The 21,372-nt window shown below is 28.9% G+C and overlaps 1 protein-coding gene and 1 pseudogene across 1 annotated transcript; both read left to right on the top strand.

Moving 5' to 3' along the window:
- The first annotated feature begins 12,215 nt into the window (after nt 1-12,215).
- LOC126842158 (uncharacterized) lies at nt 12,216-13,120 on the top strand (annotated as a pseudogene).
- A 2,827-nt stretch (nt 13,121-15,947) lies between these two features.
- Nucleotides 15,948-17,920, top strand: LOC126842159 (odorant receptor 67a-like). Its single transcript, XM_050579045.1, has 6 exons — nt 15,948-16,291; nt 16,633-16,696; nt 16,791-16,890; nt 16,946-17,062; nt 17,140-17,298; nt 17,640-17,920. Exons 1-6 carry the CDS (start codon nt 16,000-16,002, stop codon nt 17,712-17,714), a joined length of 807 nt encoding a protein of 268 aa, XP_050435002.1. The 5' UTR covers nt 15,948-15,999; the 3' UTR covers nt 17,715-17,920.
- Nucleotides 17,921-21,372: the final 3,452 nt, after the last annotated feature.

Raw genomic sequence — 21,372 nt, forward strand, 5'->3', positions numbered from 1 at the left:
TTTAATTAACTATATGTAGTACAAAAGAGTCTTGAATTGAAAATAATCGTAGGAAATTAAACTGTGTTCCAAACCGCTGATTGATTTGTTCAAATAAACACATACCATCGTTAAATTATTATTGTGTTGTAGGTTTTTTTTTGTTTTATATTAGCCAGCTGCACGACTCGTGTTAATTCTAAGTAGAAAATAATATTCGTTCGTTGTGATTGTGTAGAAATCAAAGACAGTGTACATTTTGCTTGAAAATCCACAAAATCGGAATTTATTTTAAAAGAAAGCGTCTGTCTTATTCTTAAGGGGACGTCGCACCTCAAAATAGTACTTTTGTATTTCCAATGGTATGAAGTCTACAATGCACGCAGGGATATAAATCAATAAATTGTTTGAAAGACGAGAACTTTAACTATGCTTTGTTGGAATTAGATTTAAAAAATTAGATTGTAATATACATTTGAATAATTACAAATATGCCCTTTCTTTGTGCCATATTGTTCCATATCCAAACCAACTATCGAAAATTGGTTTTCAACAAAACATAGAAAAAGTTCTCACCTAGAATATATTTTATAATTGGGTTTTTTTACTCTAAAACCATCCAGTAAGCCGTGTTTTTGGAATTGGGAAACTATGTTTAGATGAAAAAGATATTTAAAATCAACGACAAAGATGCTGCGATAGTCAGAAAAATAATAATTAACTGCCTAAAAAGAATTCTTATCACTAATCTAATAATTACAAATTACAATTTAAGCTTTTAATTGAGATTTTGCAAAAAATTGCCAGTACGATGTCCTCTTAATGAATCACCCTGTGAGTGGATTTGTGTGTTTATTATTTATGTATGGAAATTCTTTTTTTAACTATGCGTGTGGGATGCCATTATAATTATTTTCATTTTTCATAGTAAATTCGTTTTTAGCTTACAAAAAGTACTTACTGCAAACGATACGATTTACAACAGTATTAATTTCTTAAGCTATTGAAAGTCACAATAATAATAAAACACCTGGACACACCTTAGGCTAACCGGCGCCGTCGCACAAGGAGGGTATGCAAACTACTCACCATGGTGGCATGTAGTATTCTCCAGTAAAACTGTTGGTTATACTTTTTGGTTAACACTTTTTTTTATACAATGCAATAATGACGTCCTCTTGATAGTTTGTACGATTTTAATTTTTTTTAAATATATCCCTATTCCTTATGTACCTTAAGACCTCATGAACTTAACTTAAGCTCTATGCAAAACGGTGAAATGTGTTATAAGGATAAATGAAAATTGGTAGTTTGTGAAGAAGAATTCACGGTCTCAGTGGGATTTAAGTAAATGTATCACTTGCGCCATGAATTATTAATAGTTGTCAAATAATAAATTACTTTTACCTTAAAGAGTTCTAATAATTATTGCACTGTTCGAGTTGAGTTATCGGCTAATTGAATTATATACAAATAAATAATTGTCTACAAGCTTGTGTCTAAGGTAACTCTATCTAGATAGCTATCCGTTCTGGAGCTTGTCTTGTCAGCTCCATAATGTCCATCATTACCCCTTGAAATTCCATTGTCTGATTTTCATTGCCACAATCACATTCTGGACTATCTCTAAGTTCACCCACTCAAATACAAGAAAATATTACATAATATACATAACATATATATAAATATATTTCCAAAATTAAAAATTTTAATTTTCCATTCTCTGGTAAAACAGTGGTAATAAAATAAATGTAAATAATATAACAATTGACATTTAACAACATATTTCAGTCTTATAACTATTATTAAAACCACTTTTTTCTTAAATATTGTCAATACAAAACTCCTTAAAAATCAACCGCATGCAATCCCCTTATCTGGTTAGATTAACTATTGGATCATCTATGATCTAATTAGTGATATAAAAATCGATTTTTTTAAAATGTATTTCGCATATGATTCGAACACAATTAGTCATTGTTTATATGGAAATAAAACTTCCTACTTATTACATCAGATCTCAAGAAAAATTGTGTTTTTCTAAAAGTTATTATTTTAAAAAAAATTTCAATTTTTCCATTTTTTTCTGATCCTTAAGAAAAAACCCGTTTTTTTGGAAATTTTCGAGTATTTTGATCTCTACATTTGAGAAAACATAGAATTCTATAATACGTCCTGTTCAACAATCATATTTTTATCTAGGGCCTCCTTTCACCTTTTGGCGTTAAAAAATAAATAATTTTAAAAAGGTAATGTTTCAAAATGTAAGTGTAAATTGTAAAATTTGAACGCTTACCACTGATGTTAGCATAATTTCTCTATCACCAAACTTTTACCAGATGTTTTATTCACTTATAAGTAAGTATTGCATGAATTTGGAAAATTTTCGTTCAGTCACATTGGTGTTGTGGGTGATTAGAGTTGGTAGTTTTCAGCAAAATACCCACGTTTGAAGCCGTAAATTAATAGCAAAAAAAAACTTAATTAGTTCAAAGATGATATGGGTCATAAGAACATAACTTAAATTGTATATAAACAAAATATTTGCTTTTAATTTTTAACTTTTTGACCCCAAAAAAAGTTTTTGAAAAATTCAAAAAAAATGTAGGGTTAAAAAATGAAAAAATTAAATTACAGAGTCTGGAACATGAGGTGTTTTTGGATAATTTTTTTTAAAAATCGACCTACCTAGGTCCAAAAAAAAGTTTTTAAATTTTTTTTTGTAATTAAGAACCTATAAAGAACGTGTGATCAAAATTTCAAACATTTTTGGAAGTACAGCCATTAGGTGATTTCACGTGGAATGACCCGGGTAAAACTTAACGTTTTTTTTAATTTTTTTTTTAAGAAAACAAAATAGGATCTCGGCTGCATTAAAGTAGACCGTATTTTTCTTTCGACACCTCCAAAGCGGATTAGACGTCGGTTTGGACACGGTCGGGCCTATGTTTACTCAGGGTATAAACTGTGTACATGTTATACTATATTATATTGTGTTTAACGAGAAACGCGATAATAACAATAACAAAAAAATAATAATAAATAGTATTAAAAAAAAAAAAAAAACTCAGAGGCATATACTCGCAAAGGTGTTTGCCTCCCACGTCGCCTGGCGTGTGCACAACGTGTAGGTAAGTGTAAGACACGTCTCTCATACCTATCGTCGAATGTGTCTTGCGGGTACAAGATACGGTTATCCACGGGGAACGTGATTTGCACTTTTGCCCATTCACAGGGACCGTGTTACAGCGCCGTTGATTAATTTTCAATTGTATTTAAAAAAAAAAAAACAGCGGGCCCGGGGGTCTCTTTGTTTGATTAATTGTTTCTGGACACACGATGACGACGGTGATAACAATGATGGTCGCCCGAAGTGCCTATCCAGGGCGACTGGTGAGAGAGAGATAGGGAGAGAGATAGGGAGAGATAGCTGGATATTACATAGATAGCTGAAGGAGACGAGGGGTTTGTCTTCTTCTTGTTCTTCTTAAGGACGATATTGTGATGGTACAGAAACAACCGATAGCTTGTTAACGCGTTATACGCATTGTGCCGGCCCGTAATCGGTTAGTGACTTGTAGTTTTTTCGGTGCGTTTAAAAATTATTAATCACACCGCAGTTATCGATTCCACATACCCACGCACAACATTGATTTTGACAAAAACCCATACCCGGCTCGTGATATTATTGTCTTATGTACAGGGTGATCGGTGGACTGTACTTCAACACTTGGTCTTTCAAAAAATGTACACATTGTGTAAATACCTAGGTCCTACCTACATAGTGTATCCCTCAGTATCCCTCAGTATTTAAGGGAGGAGTGCTCGATGGGACAGTTGCACCTGGCGGTGTTAATATAAAGTGGTTTAGAGGCGCACATCTTTTATGTGTTAAATAATAATATTATGTTCATTTCCAGGGTTTAGTTAAAACGAAATTAAAACCCTCAAAAAAAAAAAAAAAAACATTATACAAACGAGTAAATTTATTAAGAAAAAAAAATGTATAAAACTATTCACAAATGAAATTTACAAGATAATATATTATCTATTTACAATGAATTTATAATGGTTTTAAGAGTTTAACTCTCCCCGAGTATTTTTTTTATATCTAAATTATTTTTTAGAAAAAAAAACGTTTTTAAACCGCTTTTCCCAACTAAATACTATCTATGTCTATTGTTTATGATATGTGTTATAAACTTCATCGAGCCTTGTAGGCCCATCAGTTATTACTATTTATATATAATACTTCTATAACCGATAATTTAATATAATGTGCTGTTTTTGCTAAAATAACTAAGAAATACTATTTTTATAGCCCAAATTTAAAATTCAATTTTTAATGCTAGTAGGGTAGACAGAAAGTGAAAAATTTCAGTGTTTTCCTCATTTAACGCGTTATAACTTAATCTAACCAAACGAATTATGGTATAACCTCTAGAGAAGATTTTGAGGTTAGAAAATGAGCCCAGATTGGACTTTTTTGATTACTAACAGTAGTGTATATTGCACATAATCGGTTAACCGGTTGGCGATTATATTAAAAAAATTCCAATTTAGTTCAGTATCAATTTTGTTATATGTGAGAAATACCATACAAAATATTATGTCTATTGTATATCTACTGTTGTTTAATGCTTTAATTATCTTATTACTGTACTTGAGTAAATCCATATTTGCACAAGTATAATAATAAATAAATAAATAGTTGACATCTTAAAATTGTTCATATGTCGATTGGTTAGCCCAAATTTAAATAATTATTTTTTTTTATAAATCAATAATGGTGTATAAGTAATTTTATTTTGTGTCTTCTGGGTTCATTATCAGGAAGTATAGTTGGTTTAATAGGAATAGCTGAAGGTTAGCTGAATAGGTTTAACTGAAAGAGCTTAGATTAAATTGGAAATTGGAATATTGAAATCTACCTAACCGGTCCTGTGAAATTAAGATACTAAAATGGTAACGTATAATATTATATCAACTTTTTTAGTTGGAAATAAATTGCTGAACATTTCAGCTGGTCCATAACCAGGTAAGGATAATAACTTTTGAAGTTTAAAAATCAGGACAAGAGGAGTACCAACCTCCCTTCTCTTAAAATTTTAAGCTCTAATAAATTTATAAGTAGAGATTATTCAATACTGGTCCGATCAAAATTTTCAGCTAATTATTGTTAAAACCTACGACGCATTAAGTGTGACCGAATCTGTTTCCATTAAAACTGTGTTCAACTCCTATTCGAATTTCTAAAATGTCTAAGCTTTTTAGTATTGGTTCTCATTATTGTAGTTTTGTAAACGAAACAGTTATTCAAAAATCGACCACTACCACAATAGCATCAGAAATATGTCGGCTAAGCTTAAATATCTTTACAGAGCTAAAATCCGATCATTCTAAGTAGGTGTAATTTTGTCAGGATTTTAGGTGTAAATTGGTTTCTTGTAACAACAGAAAGGCTTTTACCGGTAGAAAAAAATTGTATACGTTAAACATCATCCTGAAAATAAATTCACATGTTCCAAGATGTTGACCGGGTCAACCGGTTAACCAATCACCCTGTAGAAAACCGTCTCGTAGCCGGGCACACACGACCGTCTTGCATTGTTATAGATATTGAATATACTATATATATATATATATATATATATATATTATATATATATATATTATATTGATATATAATATTACATATAATTATTAATACAAACACAAACGGCTGTTGTTTAGTAAGACTTTTTCCATTACAAACCCCGTCCGGACGTCACGCCATACAATTATTGTATCCGAAATTAAAAAAAAAAAAACCAACAAGGTGGAAACGGACCGTATCGATAACCCCGACGAAAAAAAAGGTCGTACTCATTGTCAGATTTTTCAATATTTTTCAAAAAAATCCAGACACGACATTTTAGGTGTGAATTTAAATTTAAAATAGCCTTCAAATACCTGATCATTTCAATAGTTTTTCAGTAGTCCAAATATGGCTGCTCTTTGGCTGATGCCCTGTTTTATATACTTGTAACTAGAGATTGAAAATATCCGAAAAAATTAAAATCAGGAAAAAAAAAATCGGTTTTTTTCGGAAAAAAGGAAAAATAGGGGGAAAAAGAACAAACTGTATGGCCACATATGACAATACACTTTTACAGTAATATTAACTATGAACTACCTATTTTTTAGTTATTTTTATTTTAGATTCCAAACGGAGCGTATTCATTATTTTTTTTGTAATTTTAAAATTTGTTATAATTTTTAAAATCTTTTATGAAATAAGGACCTAGTTAAGTTCAAATAATTTTGGATTTAGTCCTCACTCATCTGAGTTAATACTTCTTTTTTACAAAAACTACAAGAAAATATGACATAATGTATATAACATATTTACATATATATTTCTAAAAATTAAAATTTTCTATACTCTGGTAAAACAAAATGAATTTGAATAATATAACAATTGACATTCAACAACAAATTACAGTCTTATAATTTCTTGATTATTATTATTATTAAAATATTTAGTATCAGTCTTGTACTAGGTATTTTCTGTTCTTTAGTTGAATAAAAGTTATAAAGTAAAAGTAGGTATGTAAAGTTATAACAATTGGCATTTAAATATTTAATATCAAATTTTAGTTTGATAACAGATAACTTATTAATTATTAGTTTTTATGTCCCCGTTCTGCTGCTATTTGTAAAAAAAATAAAATCAAAACACAGTAACCAATAGTCTTATCAATTTTCACTTTTTTTTCGTTTTGTTATAATCATCAAGACGGATAAACAACACCATAGTTGTTTATCTAGCTCGATGGTTATGATAAAAATGATTTTATTCTATTTGGAATCTCATTATTAAATTGTAAGATTAATTATTGGATCATTTATGATCTCATTAATGTTATAAAAATCGATTTGTTTTAAATGTATTTCGCATATGATTCAAACACAATTTATGATCAGAGATCTATAGCAGAGACCTGTCAGGTACTTTACCATAAAAAAAAAATCACCCCTTCCCCTTCAAAATCGACTCGTGTAATAAATTCCATAGAATTGTTTGTCCACGTTCAAATCAACAACAATTTTCTTTAAAAAAATCGAATTTCATTTAAGACGCAGCTAACCCATCAACCTGTATAGGAATTACGAGGCTGACACATTGTTATTTTTTGCCATTGGATGTTTTGTAACCAAACACAACGGTAATTCCCGAAGGCAATTCAAATAATACTAAAGAGTTTTAAAAACTTTATATTAATTATTTCAAAATATTTATTTCCTATAATTTAGTGCACTAACAATATTATTGTACGTCTTATTGGAGAATTAAATTATCTATGTACAAACATTTTAAAATTTTATAATCTTTTCTTTTTTTATTTTATCATTTTTACCTTTATGGAGATGTACCTAAGTATTAAACATTTGTGTTTGTTAAATGTAGCCGTCTAGAAATGTATTAGTTATTATTGATGTGTTCGCTTAAACACATTGGGGATTGCATGCAGTCTGTTTTTAAAGAGTTTTGGATAGGCAACATTAAAGAAAAAAGGAGATTTAATAAAGATCGACCATGTCTATTAATTCATCGGTTAATTTGTAAAAGAATAAAGGTATAATTTTTAATTCAAATACATTTTGACATGACTAAAACGTCAAAAGAACAGACCGCATGCAATCCCCTTAATATAACACAAAATTATTAAAAAAATATCTAAGAAAACTCATTATAAATAATAAACGTTCATTGTATTATTTGGTTCGACTTATAAAGCATATTATTAATTTATGAAATAAATCATTAAATTGTATTAAAAAAAACATTGATTAATATTGAAATCTGCTTTCATTTCATAGTGAAATTCATAGTGAGTCATGTGCTGCACTCTAGCTGGCGATTCATTAAATGATATTAAACATTTAACAGTCAAGCCGTTAGAGTACAGTATTGTTCATCTATAAATTAAATAAATAACAAATCCGTTCGTTTAGTTTATTCACTTGTCTGTACTGGTTTGAACATACTATCTATAGATGCACATCTAAGGGTTAATTTAAAAGTGATTTTATCACTTCCAGTTAAAATAATTCCTGTAGAATTGTGACCTTCCCGTCTCTACTATGCGACGACCCATTGTACTGGTTTTTTCAAAAGTAATATTAATAATTGAATCACATTTTTTTTGTGGTATAAATAAACCTTGCAAATACCTATCAGTCAAAAATTCGACATCCACAACAAATGCAAAATTTTAAAAATGTTTTGTTATTAACAATATATTCTTTAAATTTTAAAGCATTACCAGAATAATTAACTTTGTTTCCATGATTCTAAAATCAATATAATACATACTATCTAAATACAATATAATATTTCCCCACTTCTTCCCTAGTAGTTGGTTCAGACAGTGCTGGTTTTTTTCTATTGAACTGGCAGGTAACGACACCACCGCTCCCTAATCATTTTCGGGGTTTCCAGAAATAGTTATGGGAGTTTAGAAATGTGAGGATTAAGATGATAAATTCTTCGGTTTCTAAAGCATTTCTTGTTTAGTTTGGCATTTACAACCACAGTAGACATTTTTAGGACTTTGTGAATAGAGTGGTTGGAAACATAATATTATGTAGCTTTACCAATAGACTGCCATTTAATAAAGATAAAAATGTAAGAAAAGAATTTAGAAGCATAAATAAATAGTTGGAATATCTTAGATAGCAAAATACAACTTTACTTATTCAAAATGTATTTATTGTATTGGTAGACATGATATAAAACTGAAATAGACATTAGACATATTATAATATTGTTTAATAATAAAAATATGTATTATGTGAAATTTTGAATTGAAAAAATCCACCGATAATTCTTTTCGCGTCAGCTTAAGTACATATATGTATAATATTTTATAATGAAAATAGTGATAATAATAAGAAAATATATAATACATTACGGATAGAACAGAATACAGATACCAGTGTTTTTCTAACATTAGGTTAGATCCATGTGGGTGGAACTTGTGGATGTCCAAGTCGTATTTGTTCCTCAAGTGGTGTTAGGGGTTGGTTTATATTGTTTATGCTTATTTCAGACCATACGTTCTCAATTTTTCTGTATTTCCTTTTGGCATCATTTCTATCCGTTAGGATACATGTAAAGTCAGTTAAGTCAATCTGAATACCAATTATGTATGATTCTGGAGATTGTGTACTCAAGTATAATCCCAGCAATCGACAATTTGTTAATAAAGAGGCTTCATCATCTACATGCTGCACAGAAAACTTTTTTTTAATTTACTTATATTAGCTTACAGGTTACTACATTTATTTGTGGTGCATGACACAACTATTTTATTTGTTAATATGAAGTTATTATGAGTGATAGGAAGGAGATAACTGAGAAGAATAGTAAGAAGGTTCACATCCTCTCCCAAAAAAGCCAGCCAATCAAACTAGTGGTGTCTACATTGCAGCCAAGTCTGTTTTATGCCTCATTTAGAAAGGTCATGTTTCGTTCAGAAACTGGCCAAGTGTTATACAACACAAATACAAGGGAAGTGTTGCCATAAAAATAGGAGTAAAGTGAGGTAATGAACTAAAGAAATAGCAGACTTGGCCAAAATGTCGATGTCACTACTTTGATCGGCATACTTTTTTGGAAGGTGGTCGAAAACTTGGCCTTGTTTCACTATTAGGTTTTTGTTGTTTATATTACATGAAACTACGTGTTAGGAGCTAGAATTGATTTGATTAATTTTTAAAAATTAAAATAGGTTGTATCCTTGTTATAATAAATAGCTTAAATATATATATATATATAAATATATATATAGCGTTCAAAAACCATACTCTAAAATAATATTTACCTAATAAACGACGTCTGGGTATATTTTTTAAAGCAATAACAACAAATCCTCTCCTCTTGTCTGCAAAGGCTTTCAATGTTTCCATATCTATGAAAATAATGATTAAATGACTATGTTGCAGAGAAATAATCATAATAAATAATATTTTAGTCGCTCTTTATACATAATTATTGCATTACGTTTCAGTGAATTGTAAAAAGAACTAGCTTTTTGTACGACCACTTATTAGTGTTGAAATTCAACAAATGTGTTCTTTCTATACTTGAAATCCCAAAGAATTTATTACCTATTAACACTGTAGTCACTCCCTCTCTCTCTCTCTCTCTCTCCTCAACAAAAAGTTTAGTTTATTGAAATAATTATTTGACATAACACATTAAATAAATTAAACGAAGCAAAAACCAACTATAAAACAAGCTTTTTAGGCTATTTACGATTATTAAAAAATCGTAATTACTTAGGTTTTTATTAAATCCAAACATTACAAATCCTGTAACAAATACATAAAACCAGGTTAATATATTTTATACATAACATTCACTATATAACTGAGGTTAATTGGATCAATATTATATAATGCAAAATGTTTTTGTATAAATATTAATTATATAAAACGGTTTAAACTTTAAATTATATTTCGAATGATTCTTAATAGCTTAAACATAAAACCTAATATAAAGCTTTATGACTTTAAGTTATAAATCGAGTTTTGTTTAACACTACAAAAATGTGTAACTATTTTTTTTAATTTGACATTTACCTAAAATACGGTGTACGTCATGCATCATTGTTCGGAGGAATGAATTGGCTTCTAAAATGTTTAATTAAATACATTTTAATGGACCTACAAATTTGTTATGGTCGAAACTGATACGTCATATTGGTATTTGTCAATAGGTACATATTATAATTATTCTCAAAGTAGTTATTAATAATAAATATGCAATAAGTATAATAAATATGAGTTGTAAAAACGTGTTTTTACTTTGCAATAGGCCAAGAAGTAGAAGTGCTGAAATTAAAACAAAAGTGTTGTGTGCATAAAGAATATCAAACAACTGTGTGGAAACGCTTCGAAAAAGTGCTAAGAAAATGATTAACCTCTATTCTCAAGACAATTTCCGTATGTTCTGAAATTAACAACACATACATTAATGATATTGCATTAACTTTACTATACTACTATAAACAGGAAGCCTAATTTCATGGTAGGAAAAATATGCGTGTTAGTAACTCGAAAGAAATATGCTCCACAATTCAATATGAAAGAAATATTAGAAACATTTTCATAAAATTCAACAAAAACTCTTACCCGGTACAGCGAGCAAAAAATTAATTTTGCTTGAAATTAACATTACATATATTAATGATATCGGATTGGATTCGCTTTAAAAATATATTATATTATATTATTATAAATAAGAAGACGAAGGTCAAAGTAGAAAAAAACTAGGTATATTGTATACATAGTCTAGGGAATCCTTAAGAAATGTAATGACTGAATTGATGCTTTTTAGGCGATTATCAGACTAAAGCATATTTATCAGACGAGGTTGCTAGAGCTAACATCGCCATTTTTTCACAAACTTATCCATTGCATAAAAATAAACTTGATATGCATTTTTATATTATTTTCAAATATTTTTTTCTACTCATGTCTTCATGTTTTTTATTATTATTATAATTATGATTACAGAAATCCCAGTTGTTGGCGACATCATTGATATCATCAACCATTGCCTGAATTACATGCTCCAATCCATCTAGAATAAACAAATACAAATTTTGGCTATACTACAATATTAAAATTAAATCACATTAGGTACCGTACAAATGTTTAGAATAATTAAACCCGGCTTTGAGCAGTAGCCGCATTTAACATAACGCTTCTCCCTAGATTACATTGTTAGAAATCGCTAATGTATATATTATACTGCTCTTTACACTGTTCTACATATCTGGTGCACTTTTCTTAACTATTGATAAAAACTATAATTTTTAATTCATTAATAACTTGACAATTAGGTACATAATTTAACAAAGCTTCTACATATATTATTATATTATTTTAAGTATCATATCTTACTTGCTCTAGATTTATTTCCTATAGTTAAATTATTCATACTATAAGCATGTTTGATGGTATTAGCTGTGATACATATTAAAAAAAAATTGTATAAACATAAGTTTTAGAAACTTTAAGTATCATCAAGAAACATGAAGGGACTGCTGATGCTGTGTGTTGGTGCAAGTTGCAGTGGTTTAATAGCATATCTTTCGTCAAAGCGTTTTATATTAACAGCATTAATATTCAAAACAATATTTGATATAATTGAACCGGTTACTCGTCAGCTTCAGTCACTTGATATGGACATGCTGATGGCCACAAATATTTTTAAAAATGTTATTCTTCAAATTAAAGAACTAAGAAATGGCAGCTCGTTTAAAAAATACTAGTGATGGCTGATGAGTTTTCTGAAAAGAGTGAAGTTGATCTTTTACCCCACTCACATTAGGTCGGCCAAAACGTGTACCAAAAAAATCAGGTATTTATAACAAGTTATTGTTATATTAGTAATTTCATGTGCATTATATTGTATTATAATATTTATCATATATTTTTATGTATTACAGTTGTACATTTTATTACTATTTTCAGGTGAAAATACTCGAGATGAACCTATACTGTGTGCAAAAAAAAAGTTTAAAGTTGAAACACATAATTGCATCATTGATATTACATTATCAGAGCTAAGTGAACGTTTTAAGACACCAAATATTGGACCCTTGAAAAATCTTTCTCTTCTTTCATCTAGACGTATTCGAGAAGTGCAAAAAAATCTATACAATGTGCCTTGTGATGCCTTTGAAGCCTTGTGTTCTATGTACACACAAGTTGACAGGGATGCATTATTAACAGAATATGAAGAATTTTGTAAAAACTTTACAGAAATAGAAAACAGTATTGTAGTTCCAAAATATCTTCATGAAAAGGAACAATTAATTGTTGAAGATGAAATTAATGAAGATTCTTTAGATATAAACTCATATGATTATGACGATAATATGATGGAAGCTCAATAGAAACTGTAAATAATATTCATAATATAGCAAGTACTAAGGAACTATTTAAAAATTCTTGTTTGGCAAAATTATCAAGTATTTTTCCTAATTTATACTTAGTTTTTAAATTATCTGTTACATAACCCGTCACAAGTTGTAGCGTTGAGCGTACCTTTTCAAAGTTAAAACTAATAAAAACTAGTGTTTGAGAAAAAAGTAGGTTAAGATAACAAGTTATAATTGTTACTATAGTAATAACTAATAAGTAGGTATACCGTATACCTTAATGAAATAAATTGTTTATATTTAGTAGAAAATATTCTGAAATTTTCTGTAGATGAAAGGGTGGTAGGTTAGGTGGTTAGGTGACTCGCCATACATATAATTACAGATTTCGGCGCCACTGCTAATAACTAATGCAATGTATGAGGCTATAAATGTAAACACCTAATAAGTAGTTGCATTTCTAGGTCATCTTAAAGTATTAGTTCAAAGTAATACAAACAACTAATGGTAGCGTGTGCAGACATAAGTAAGGAAATGTTGTCTTTTATGAACCTTGAATAATACCGAGTATGTTCATCAATAAATTATTACACGGCTTTACACGTATTAAAAGCTGCATTTTTTCAATATTTTTCTTCATTTCTCGTCGACGTGTTCATCGAGTGTCTATTTAACAGCTATACATTTACAATCGCATCATTGTTAAAGCTAGATTGTCAGTGCGATCAAGTAAATATAATAATAAGATAAATTATTTTAAATAATACAAATTTTAATTATTTTAGTTTTACATATTTTTTTACAATATTTCAGAAACCAAACATATATATTAAGTCACAACTGAACTGTATTGTTCAAATTATTTTACTCTACAAAGTGACATGCTTTTCAAGTTAAAATTACGAATAAGTAGATTTAGAGTGGTTCTAAAAATTATACATTTTTTAAAAAAAATCTGGTCAAACATTTTTTTTTATTTGGGAAAAAAATTACTAAAAACTCGATTGCTAATTATACAAAATAATTCTTATAAAACTGCTTAAGCAGCAACAGAAAACAATACCTACATTTTATCTACATATATTACTTATTAGTTAAATATTACTAAAGTTTATAGCCACCAGCTGTCGGCTGTTGCCTGTTATTTAACAATAACCTTTTATGGAGACTTCATAAGTTGTATTTTTTTTAATAATAGTATAAAGTTAAATGTTCACGAGATTTGATCTAGTTATAAAATAAAGTATGATCATTCATGACTTTTAATTATTATTAAAACATATCTTAATTTGAACATAGTAATAAAATAATGAAATATTTTATACAAAATGAGAGCTACAAGTTGATAAACTAAAAAATTAAAATTAGCACGAAGCAGATTATCTAATATTAGATAATTTAAATAATCAAGCGTAAATCTCTTTAAATTAATAACAGAATAACAATATGCAGAACATTAGTGTTTCTTTAAAAAAATTGTGTAATATGAAATACATTTTTTATATGTTATGAATACATGGAAACAGAACTTAAATTAAAAATGCTCAATAAAAATAAACAAAAATTAAATTAAATTTAGATAAGTTAAAACAAGAAGACATCGGAACGAGGTTTACTATAGAATGTAATAATGCAATTAACAATCATTGGCAAGAAGATAATAAAAGCATAGCAGATAGATGGAACAAACTCAAACAAACGCTTAAAGAGAATGCTAACAATATTTTAGGAGTAAAAAGGAATGACGCAAAGAAACCATGGATAACTGATGAAATCATAACATTAATGGAGGATATCTTCAGTCGGAATTCGATGCAGCAGTGGAATATACCAAGAACAATAAAGCAAGTGGAATAGATGAAAACCAGTAGAGTTAATAAAAAATGGAGGACAAGTTACGAAGATTAAGTTATATGAGATATGTGATGAAATTGTATCAAAGAGGGGTGATGATAAACGACTTTAAACACGGATTAGTCGTAACGTTACCAAAAAAGAGAGGAACGATGAAATGCGAAGAACACAGAACAATAAATCTTACATCTCACGTTTCGAAGATATTATGTAGAATAATAAAGACACGAATAGAAAGTAAAATTTACTCAAAACTAGGGAATGACCATTTTGGTTTTAGAAAAGATATAGGCACTATATGCTGGTTTATACTGTGCTTGGTTTGGACTGTACTGGCTTGAAAATACTAGCTACCGATTTGCATCGAAGCGTTTTTTCGAAAGTGATTTTATCACTTTTAGATTTAAAAATTCCTGTAAGCCTTTGACCTCCCCGTCCCCACTATGCCCCGACCCAACTATGCTCCGTCCCCACTATGCTCCGACCCCACTGTACTGGTTTTTTTAATAGTATTTTTTTTTAAATAATATTCATATTATATTCATATTTATTGATATTTATATTTATATATTTATACGCCTCGAGGGCAAGATTATAAAACATCATAAGAACTGTGATAATTTATACAATGAAATATCAAACAACAATGATAATAGTAACAATTATTGTTATAAAATTAAAAACTATATCTACGGTAGAGAGAAAAAAAAAGAAAGAGATGTAAGGTATTACTATATTATGGTCATATAATGTAAAATTTGAGGCTAAAAAACATGTAAACACCTAACCAGTAGTATTTATGTACATTTATAGGTATTTACATTTATTATGTTTCAGGCGTTTTAATAAGAGAAACATGGCCAATGCACGAATTGGTAGAAGTGATGACGATTATGTGCAGTTTATTAAACTGCATAAATCATTTGTTTCACTATTTAAAACAAGACTTAGAATTTTCCTAATAATTGTTGCATTATCGCTCATGGTTTTTATGTACAGTGCTTATGGTCTATTTTACAATTGGAAATTTTATACTGTTGAAAGCAAACGCACAGTTGCAGTTTTAACGGTCCACATAAACTACTTAATGTCTGTGTTTAAAGTTACCATAATATTGCTTAAAGCTAATCGAATGTTAAAAACTTTCGATATTACACGTTATAATTTTTTGAAAAGTTTAAAATTGAAAATCCTAAATTGCGAAAGTGTAAACCTCCAAAGTCGAAATATGGTGTTCTGTAAACGTTACCTATTTCTATCCATGTTCAACTTGGTTGTATGGATATTTTGCCCTCTTGTATATAATTTTACAATGTCTAAACATGTTCTGACCCATTTCCAACGTTTAAGTGTAACCAATTTTTACCTTCCCCTTTCCAAAAAATCCTACAATAAATATTTTTTCCTTAGTTATGTCGTTAAAACCATGTTTGTCACGACGATTGCCTTATTTATGCTTAGTTTTGATATATTTTATTTCACAATTTGCACGGCAATAGCTGCCCAATACGAGAACTATAGTATCGGGATTAAAGAAGTTTGGTCATAACAGAATGAATAAAAGTAAGTAAATGAATATTGTACTAAAATTATAACGATCTCTTATATTATATTTATGGGGCTACTCGAAGAAATAAGACAGTAAACACAGACACAATTTTTTTCACATCATTGTAAAACCAATAGCAGCATCTGGGGTCACCGATTAGGGCTCACCTAAATTTACCAGATGCTTAAATTATTTTAATACATTAAAAAAAAAAAAGACGTACAATTATTTTTATGAAAATTTATTTTGTTGCGGTTTACGGTTAATTAAACGTACATTATTAATTAAATTGTGGTTTTTTCGTCATTGTAGCTGATGGAACTCAAATGTACGAAGAATTGAAAATCATAATATCCGATTATCAAAATGTGCATTTGTAAGGATTTTTTTTTTAAATTTGAGCAAATAAATTAAATACTGACTTGGAACTCGTCGTGGGTATAGCTCCTTATACATGCAAATTGTTTTAGATACATGAAAGAATTCTGTTCAATAGTCCGTCCGGTCGTATTGGTTGAAGTGGTTCTTTGCTTCTTCTCAATCGTCACATGTTCTTATATAGTGGCATTGGTAAAGAAACAATAGCTTAAGTTGTATTTATTTAAACTGACTTTTATATTTTTAGCAAATTGTGACCCATTCGTTTAGTGTTGTCGACTTTTTACCGGCATTAACAACTATGGTAACCTATTGTATACTATTGTACATCTATCTTTATTTTACGGACCTTATGAACGAAAAAGTAAGTTATTACCTACCTTAAGTTTGGAAATATTTTGTACGTAATTAGAAATTAAAAACAAAAAACAATCTGTTTAGCGAGATGGTGTAAACTTTGGGTTGTATAGTTGCGATTGGACGGCAATGGATAAACGTTTTAAAAAGTTGATTATTTTAGCAATGGCAATGAATAATGCGAATCAGTTGAAAATCAAAGCCACGCCGAACCGAGTCATCAACTTGGAGTTGTTTTTAGTTGTAAGTTTCGAAATATTTTAACATTAATTATGAGCATTTATTGATTAGGTTTTCATTTTTCACCGATTCATGTGTTTTTGTATTCAGAAAATATATGAATTCGCTATGTGCCGCAAAGATTTGTGTTCAGAGATTCAAATGGTGTAGGAATGCTATATTGCTATATAAAGCAAAAATTTAAAAAAAAAGTGGCTAGTTATTTCTATTAAATACACTAAAAGATTACACATTTTCATTAAATAATAAAAAATAACTCTATGTATATATATATTAATTTGATATCAAGCAGGTATCTTAAGTGCGTTTACATTATCTAAGTTGATTTAACTTTATTTTTTTAGGTTTTACGCACATCATACACTATTTTATCGTTTATGGTTAACGCCAAGTTGTCAAGTTCGGATAATGTTAATTAACATTCAGTTAAAGAAAAACAGATATCCAAGTAGCCAAGTTCAATATTGTAATAGCAGCCGGGCAATCAAAATATATTGGCATAATGTAGTATTAAGTATAGCGCATGCACACCTGATAGTGGTTTAACATTAATTATATTATATTATATTATTATTATAAATTGTTTATTACAATTAACAATATTAGAGAAAAGTAAGTTGTAAAGTACTCATACCTGGTACTTATTACGTATTTAAAGTTATACACTAGTGGAGTTATAATACTGTCTTTAAAGCAGATTTATTTTACATAAATTGTAGTAGCAAGTAATTGTTTAACTAATGCACGCAATGTTTAAAATATTCATTAATTTGTAGTGAATTTTTTAAAAACTATTTTATGTATTTGTCTGTCTCATGACCTAGTTTAAAAGGTAAACATTTTATTGTTCTTTTAAAAAAAATTATTTAAAAATACTTAAAATAAACAACAGTACTAAAATTATAATTTATATGTTAAACTGTATACTTAATGTATAGTTCAGGAATTATTATTTTTAAAAATGTTAAACCAATGTAGTGAGAATCGCCAAACATGAATTACACAATGTATTGTAAATTACTACGACTTACCTACAATTATACTCTCATGCTGTGTTATGTGTAGGCTAGTTTTTAGTTTAATATTAAAATTAAACTTATGGTTTTACATTCAAGACCAAACATTTGAATTACAGTCTTTCGGATTGACGACTTTTTAAACAAAAGCATTTATCTTGTAGTAGGTATGTCTCAGAATATAAGGTACTAGGTAGCCATATACCATCGATGTCTTGGGAAAAACAATGGATGGTGTTCTTTTCATTTTTTTTATTTCTTACCATCGTAAAAATACAGTCCTCGTGGTCCCATTAATAGTATGTTAACGACATGTTTCAATTCGTTGTGAATCATTGATTTCCTTGTCATTTCTTTGAACCGGTTAAAAAGTTTGTTAATCTTAAAATTGTTATAATTGATTTGGTTGTAGGTAATTGCAGTATTGCGTTTTAATTATTGTGTGTTATTAATAAATATCTTCAACATAAGACATTTAATGTCTTAATTAATAACAACAACGTTATTAGTAAACATTTTCTCACCCTCCCCCTCCCCCTATGTTAACCTATAACAGATCACAGTTACAAACATCCGAATACTAATATTTAATAGTGGTGTTAAATGCGAAAAAGTGCATTAAAAAAAAAACTTTAACTAATCATTGTAAAATTTTACTAATAGCCAAGTGATACACCAACTGCATAGCCGATGTAGTAGTATATTAATAATACAATAACATTCAATATTCTATATAACATAGTCACGACCTAAGCTTAACTATTAAATCCAGGTCTGTTATTATTTTCGGTTTCTAGTTCGCATCGATTTGCCGGCTAACGTATCATTTTGTGCATTTCAGTAGTCTATATAGACTACTCACTTCCTTAGTTCGCCAAGCAAAAGTTACATTTCAATTGACGTGAATTTTTTATATGACCTTTTAGAATACTTTTCACAAGCTAAAATCATCATAACGTTTAAATGGTCAAATATGCTCCCACCACGCCTACTACTTATAACATCATGAATTGAAAAAAACAAAATACTGCCTTACTTGCTCCTCTCGTATTGTTCAGTTTGCCAACCATTGCTTTCTTCATTCTATGCTTGTCAGTTGTCAACCACATCAATACATTGTTACTCGTTCCAAGTCCTAACCTGTACTCAAGTGGACAGCTATCAGCAATTTTGGAAAACATTTTTGTGTTCGTGAAAGAAACGTATTTATATCTAATACATGTACAACAATTTCGTAAGTTTTATGCTCTTATAGATTTTAGTTCATCAAAAAATATAATATAATTTAGTTGTTTGAAAAATAGTTTTTTGAATGTTTAAAAACAATTAATATTATTTTAGAAAATGTTGTTGACAGCTTATGAGAATTTTATTAAAACAATATTATTTAAATTGCGAGGAATTTTCATAGATGAGTTCCATCAGCTACAATGACGAAAAAAACACAATTTAATTAATAATGTACGTTTAATTAACCGTAAACCGCAACAAAATAAATTTTCATAATAATAATTGTACGTCTTTTTTTTTTTAATGTATTAAAATAATTTAAGCATCTGGTAAATTTAGGTGAGCCCTAATCGGTGACCCCAGATGCTGCTATTGGTTTTACAATGATGTGAAAAAAATTGTGTCTGTGTTTACTGTCTTATTTCTTCGAGTAGCCCCATAAATATAATATAAGAGATCTTTATAATTTTAGTACAATATTCATTTACTTACTTTTATTCATTCTGTTATGACCAAACTTCTTTAATCCCGATATTATAGTTCTGTATTGGGCAGCTATTGCCGTGCAAATTGTGAAATAAAATATATCAAAACTAAGCATAAATAAGGCAATCGTCGTGACAAACATGGTTGTCAACGACATAACTAAGAAAAAAATATTTATTGTAGGATTTTTTGGAAAGGGGAAGGTAAAAATTGGTTACACTTAAACGTTGGAAATCGGTCAGAACATGTTTAGACATTGTACAATTATATACAAGAGAGCAAAATATCCATACAACCAAGTTGAACATGGATAGAAATAGGTAACGTTTACAGAACACCATATTTCGACTTTGGAGGTTTACACTTTCGCAATTTAGGATTTTCAATTTTAAACTTTTCAAAAAATTATAACGTGTAATATCGAAAGTTTTTAACATTCGATTAGCTTTAAGCAATATTATGGTAACTTTAAACACAGACATTAAGTAGTTTATGTGGACCGTTAAAACTGCAACTGTGCGTTTGCTTTCAACAGTATAAAATTTCCAATTGTAAAATAGACCATAAGCACTGTACATAAAAACCATGAGCGATAATGCAACAATTATTAGGAAAATTCTAAGTCTTGTTTTAAATAGTGAAACAAATGATTTATGCAGTTTAATAAACTGCACATAATCGTCATCACTTCTACCAATTCGTGCATTGGCCATGTTTCTCTTATTAAAACGCCTGAAACATAATAAATGTAAATACCTATAAATGTACATAAATACTACTGGTTAGGTGTTTACATGTTTTTTAGCCTCAAATTTTACATTATATGACCATAATATAGTAATACCTTACATCTCTTTCTTTTTTTTTCTCTCTACCGTAGATATAGTTTTTAATTTTATAACAATAATTGTTACTATTATCATTGTTGTTTGATATTTCATTGTATAAATTATCACAGTTCTTATGATGTTTTATAATCTTGCCCTCGAGGCGTATAAATATATAAATATAAATATCAATAAATATGAATATAATATGAGTATAATATGAATATTATAAAAAAAAAATACTATTAAAAAAACCAGTACAGTGGGGTCGGAGCATAGTGGGAACGGAGCATAGTTGGGTCGGGGCATAGTGGGGACGGGGAGGTCACAGGTTTCCAGGAATTTTTAAATCTAAAAGTCATAAAATCACTTTCGAAAAAACGCTTCGATGCAAATCGGTAGTTAGTATTTTCAAGCCAATACAGTCCAAACCAAGCACATGTATAAACCAGCAAAGTTAGAAAGTATTAAATTAAGGTGCTGTATTTACAAATAAACATCAAGCGTTTATTTGAAAG

This window comes from Adelges cooleyi, unplaced genomic scaffold, assembly GCF_023614345.1.
Source record: "Adelges cooleyi isolate 19-005CV unplaced genomic scaffold, UGA_ACOO_1.1 ACOO_flye_CR_arks_rails_tigmint_CR_PRNA_447, whole genome shotgun sequence".
Taxonomy (NCBI): domain Eukaryota; kingdom Metazoa; phylum Arthropoda; class Insecta; order Hemiptera; family Adelgidae; genus Adelges; species Adelges cooleyi.

Coding starts and splice junctions, on each gene's coding strand:
- LOC126842159 (XM_050579045.1), top strand. CDS start 16,000: ATGGTGTTCTGTAAACGTTACCTATTTCTATCCATGTTCAACTTGGTT. Junction 16,891..16,945: donor GTTCTTATATAGTGGCATTG/GTAAAGAAACAA, acceptor TTATATTTTTAG/CAAATTGTGACCCATTCGTT. Junction 17,063..17,139: donor CGGACCTTATGAACGAAAAA/GTAAGTTATTAC, acceptor CAATCTGTTTAG/CGAGATGGTGTAAACTTTGG.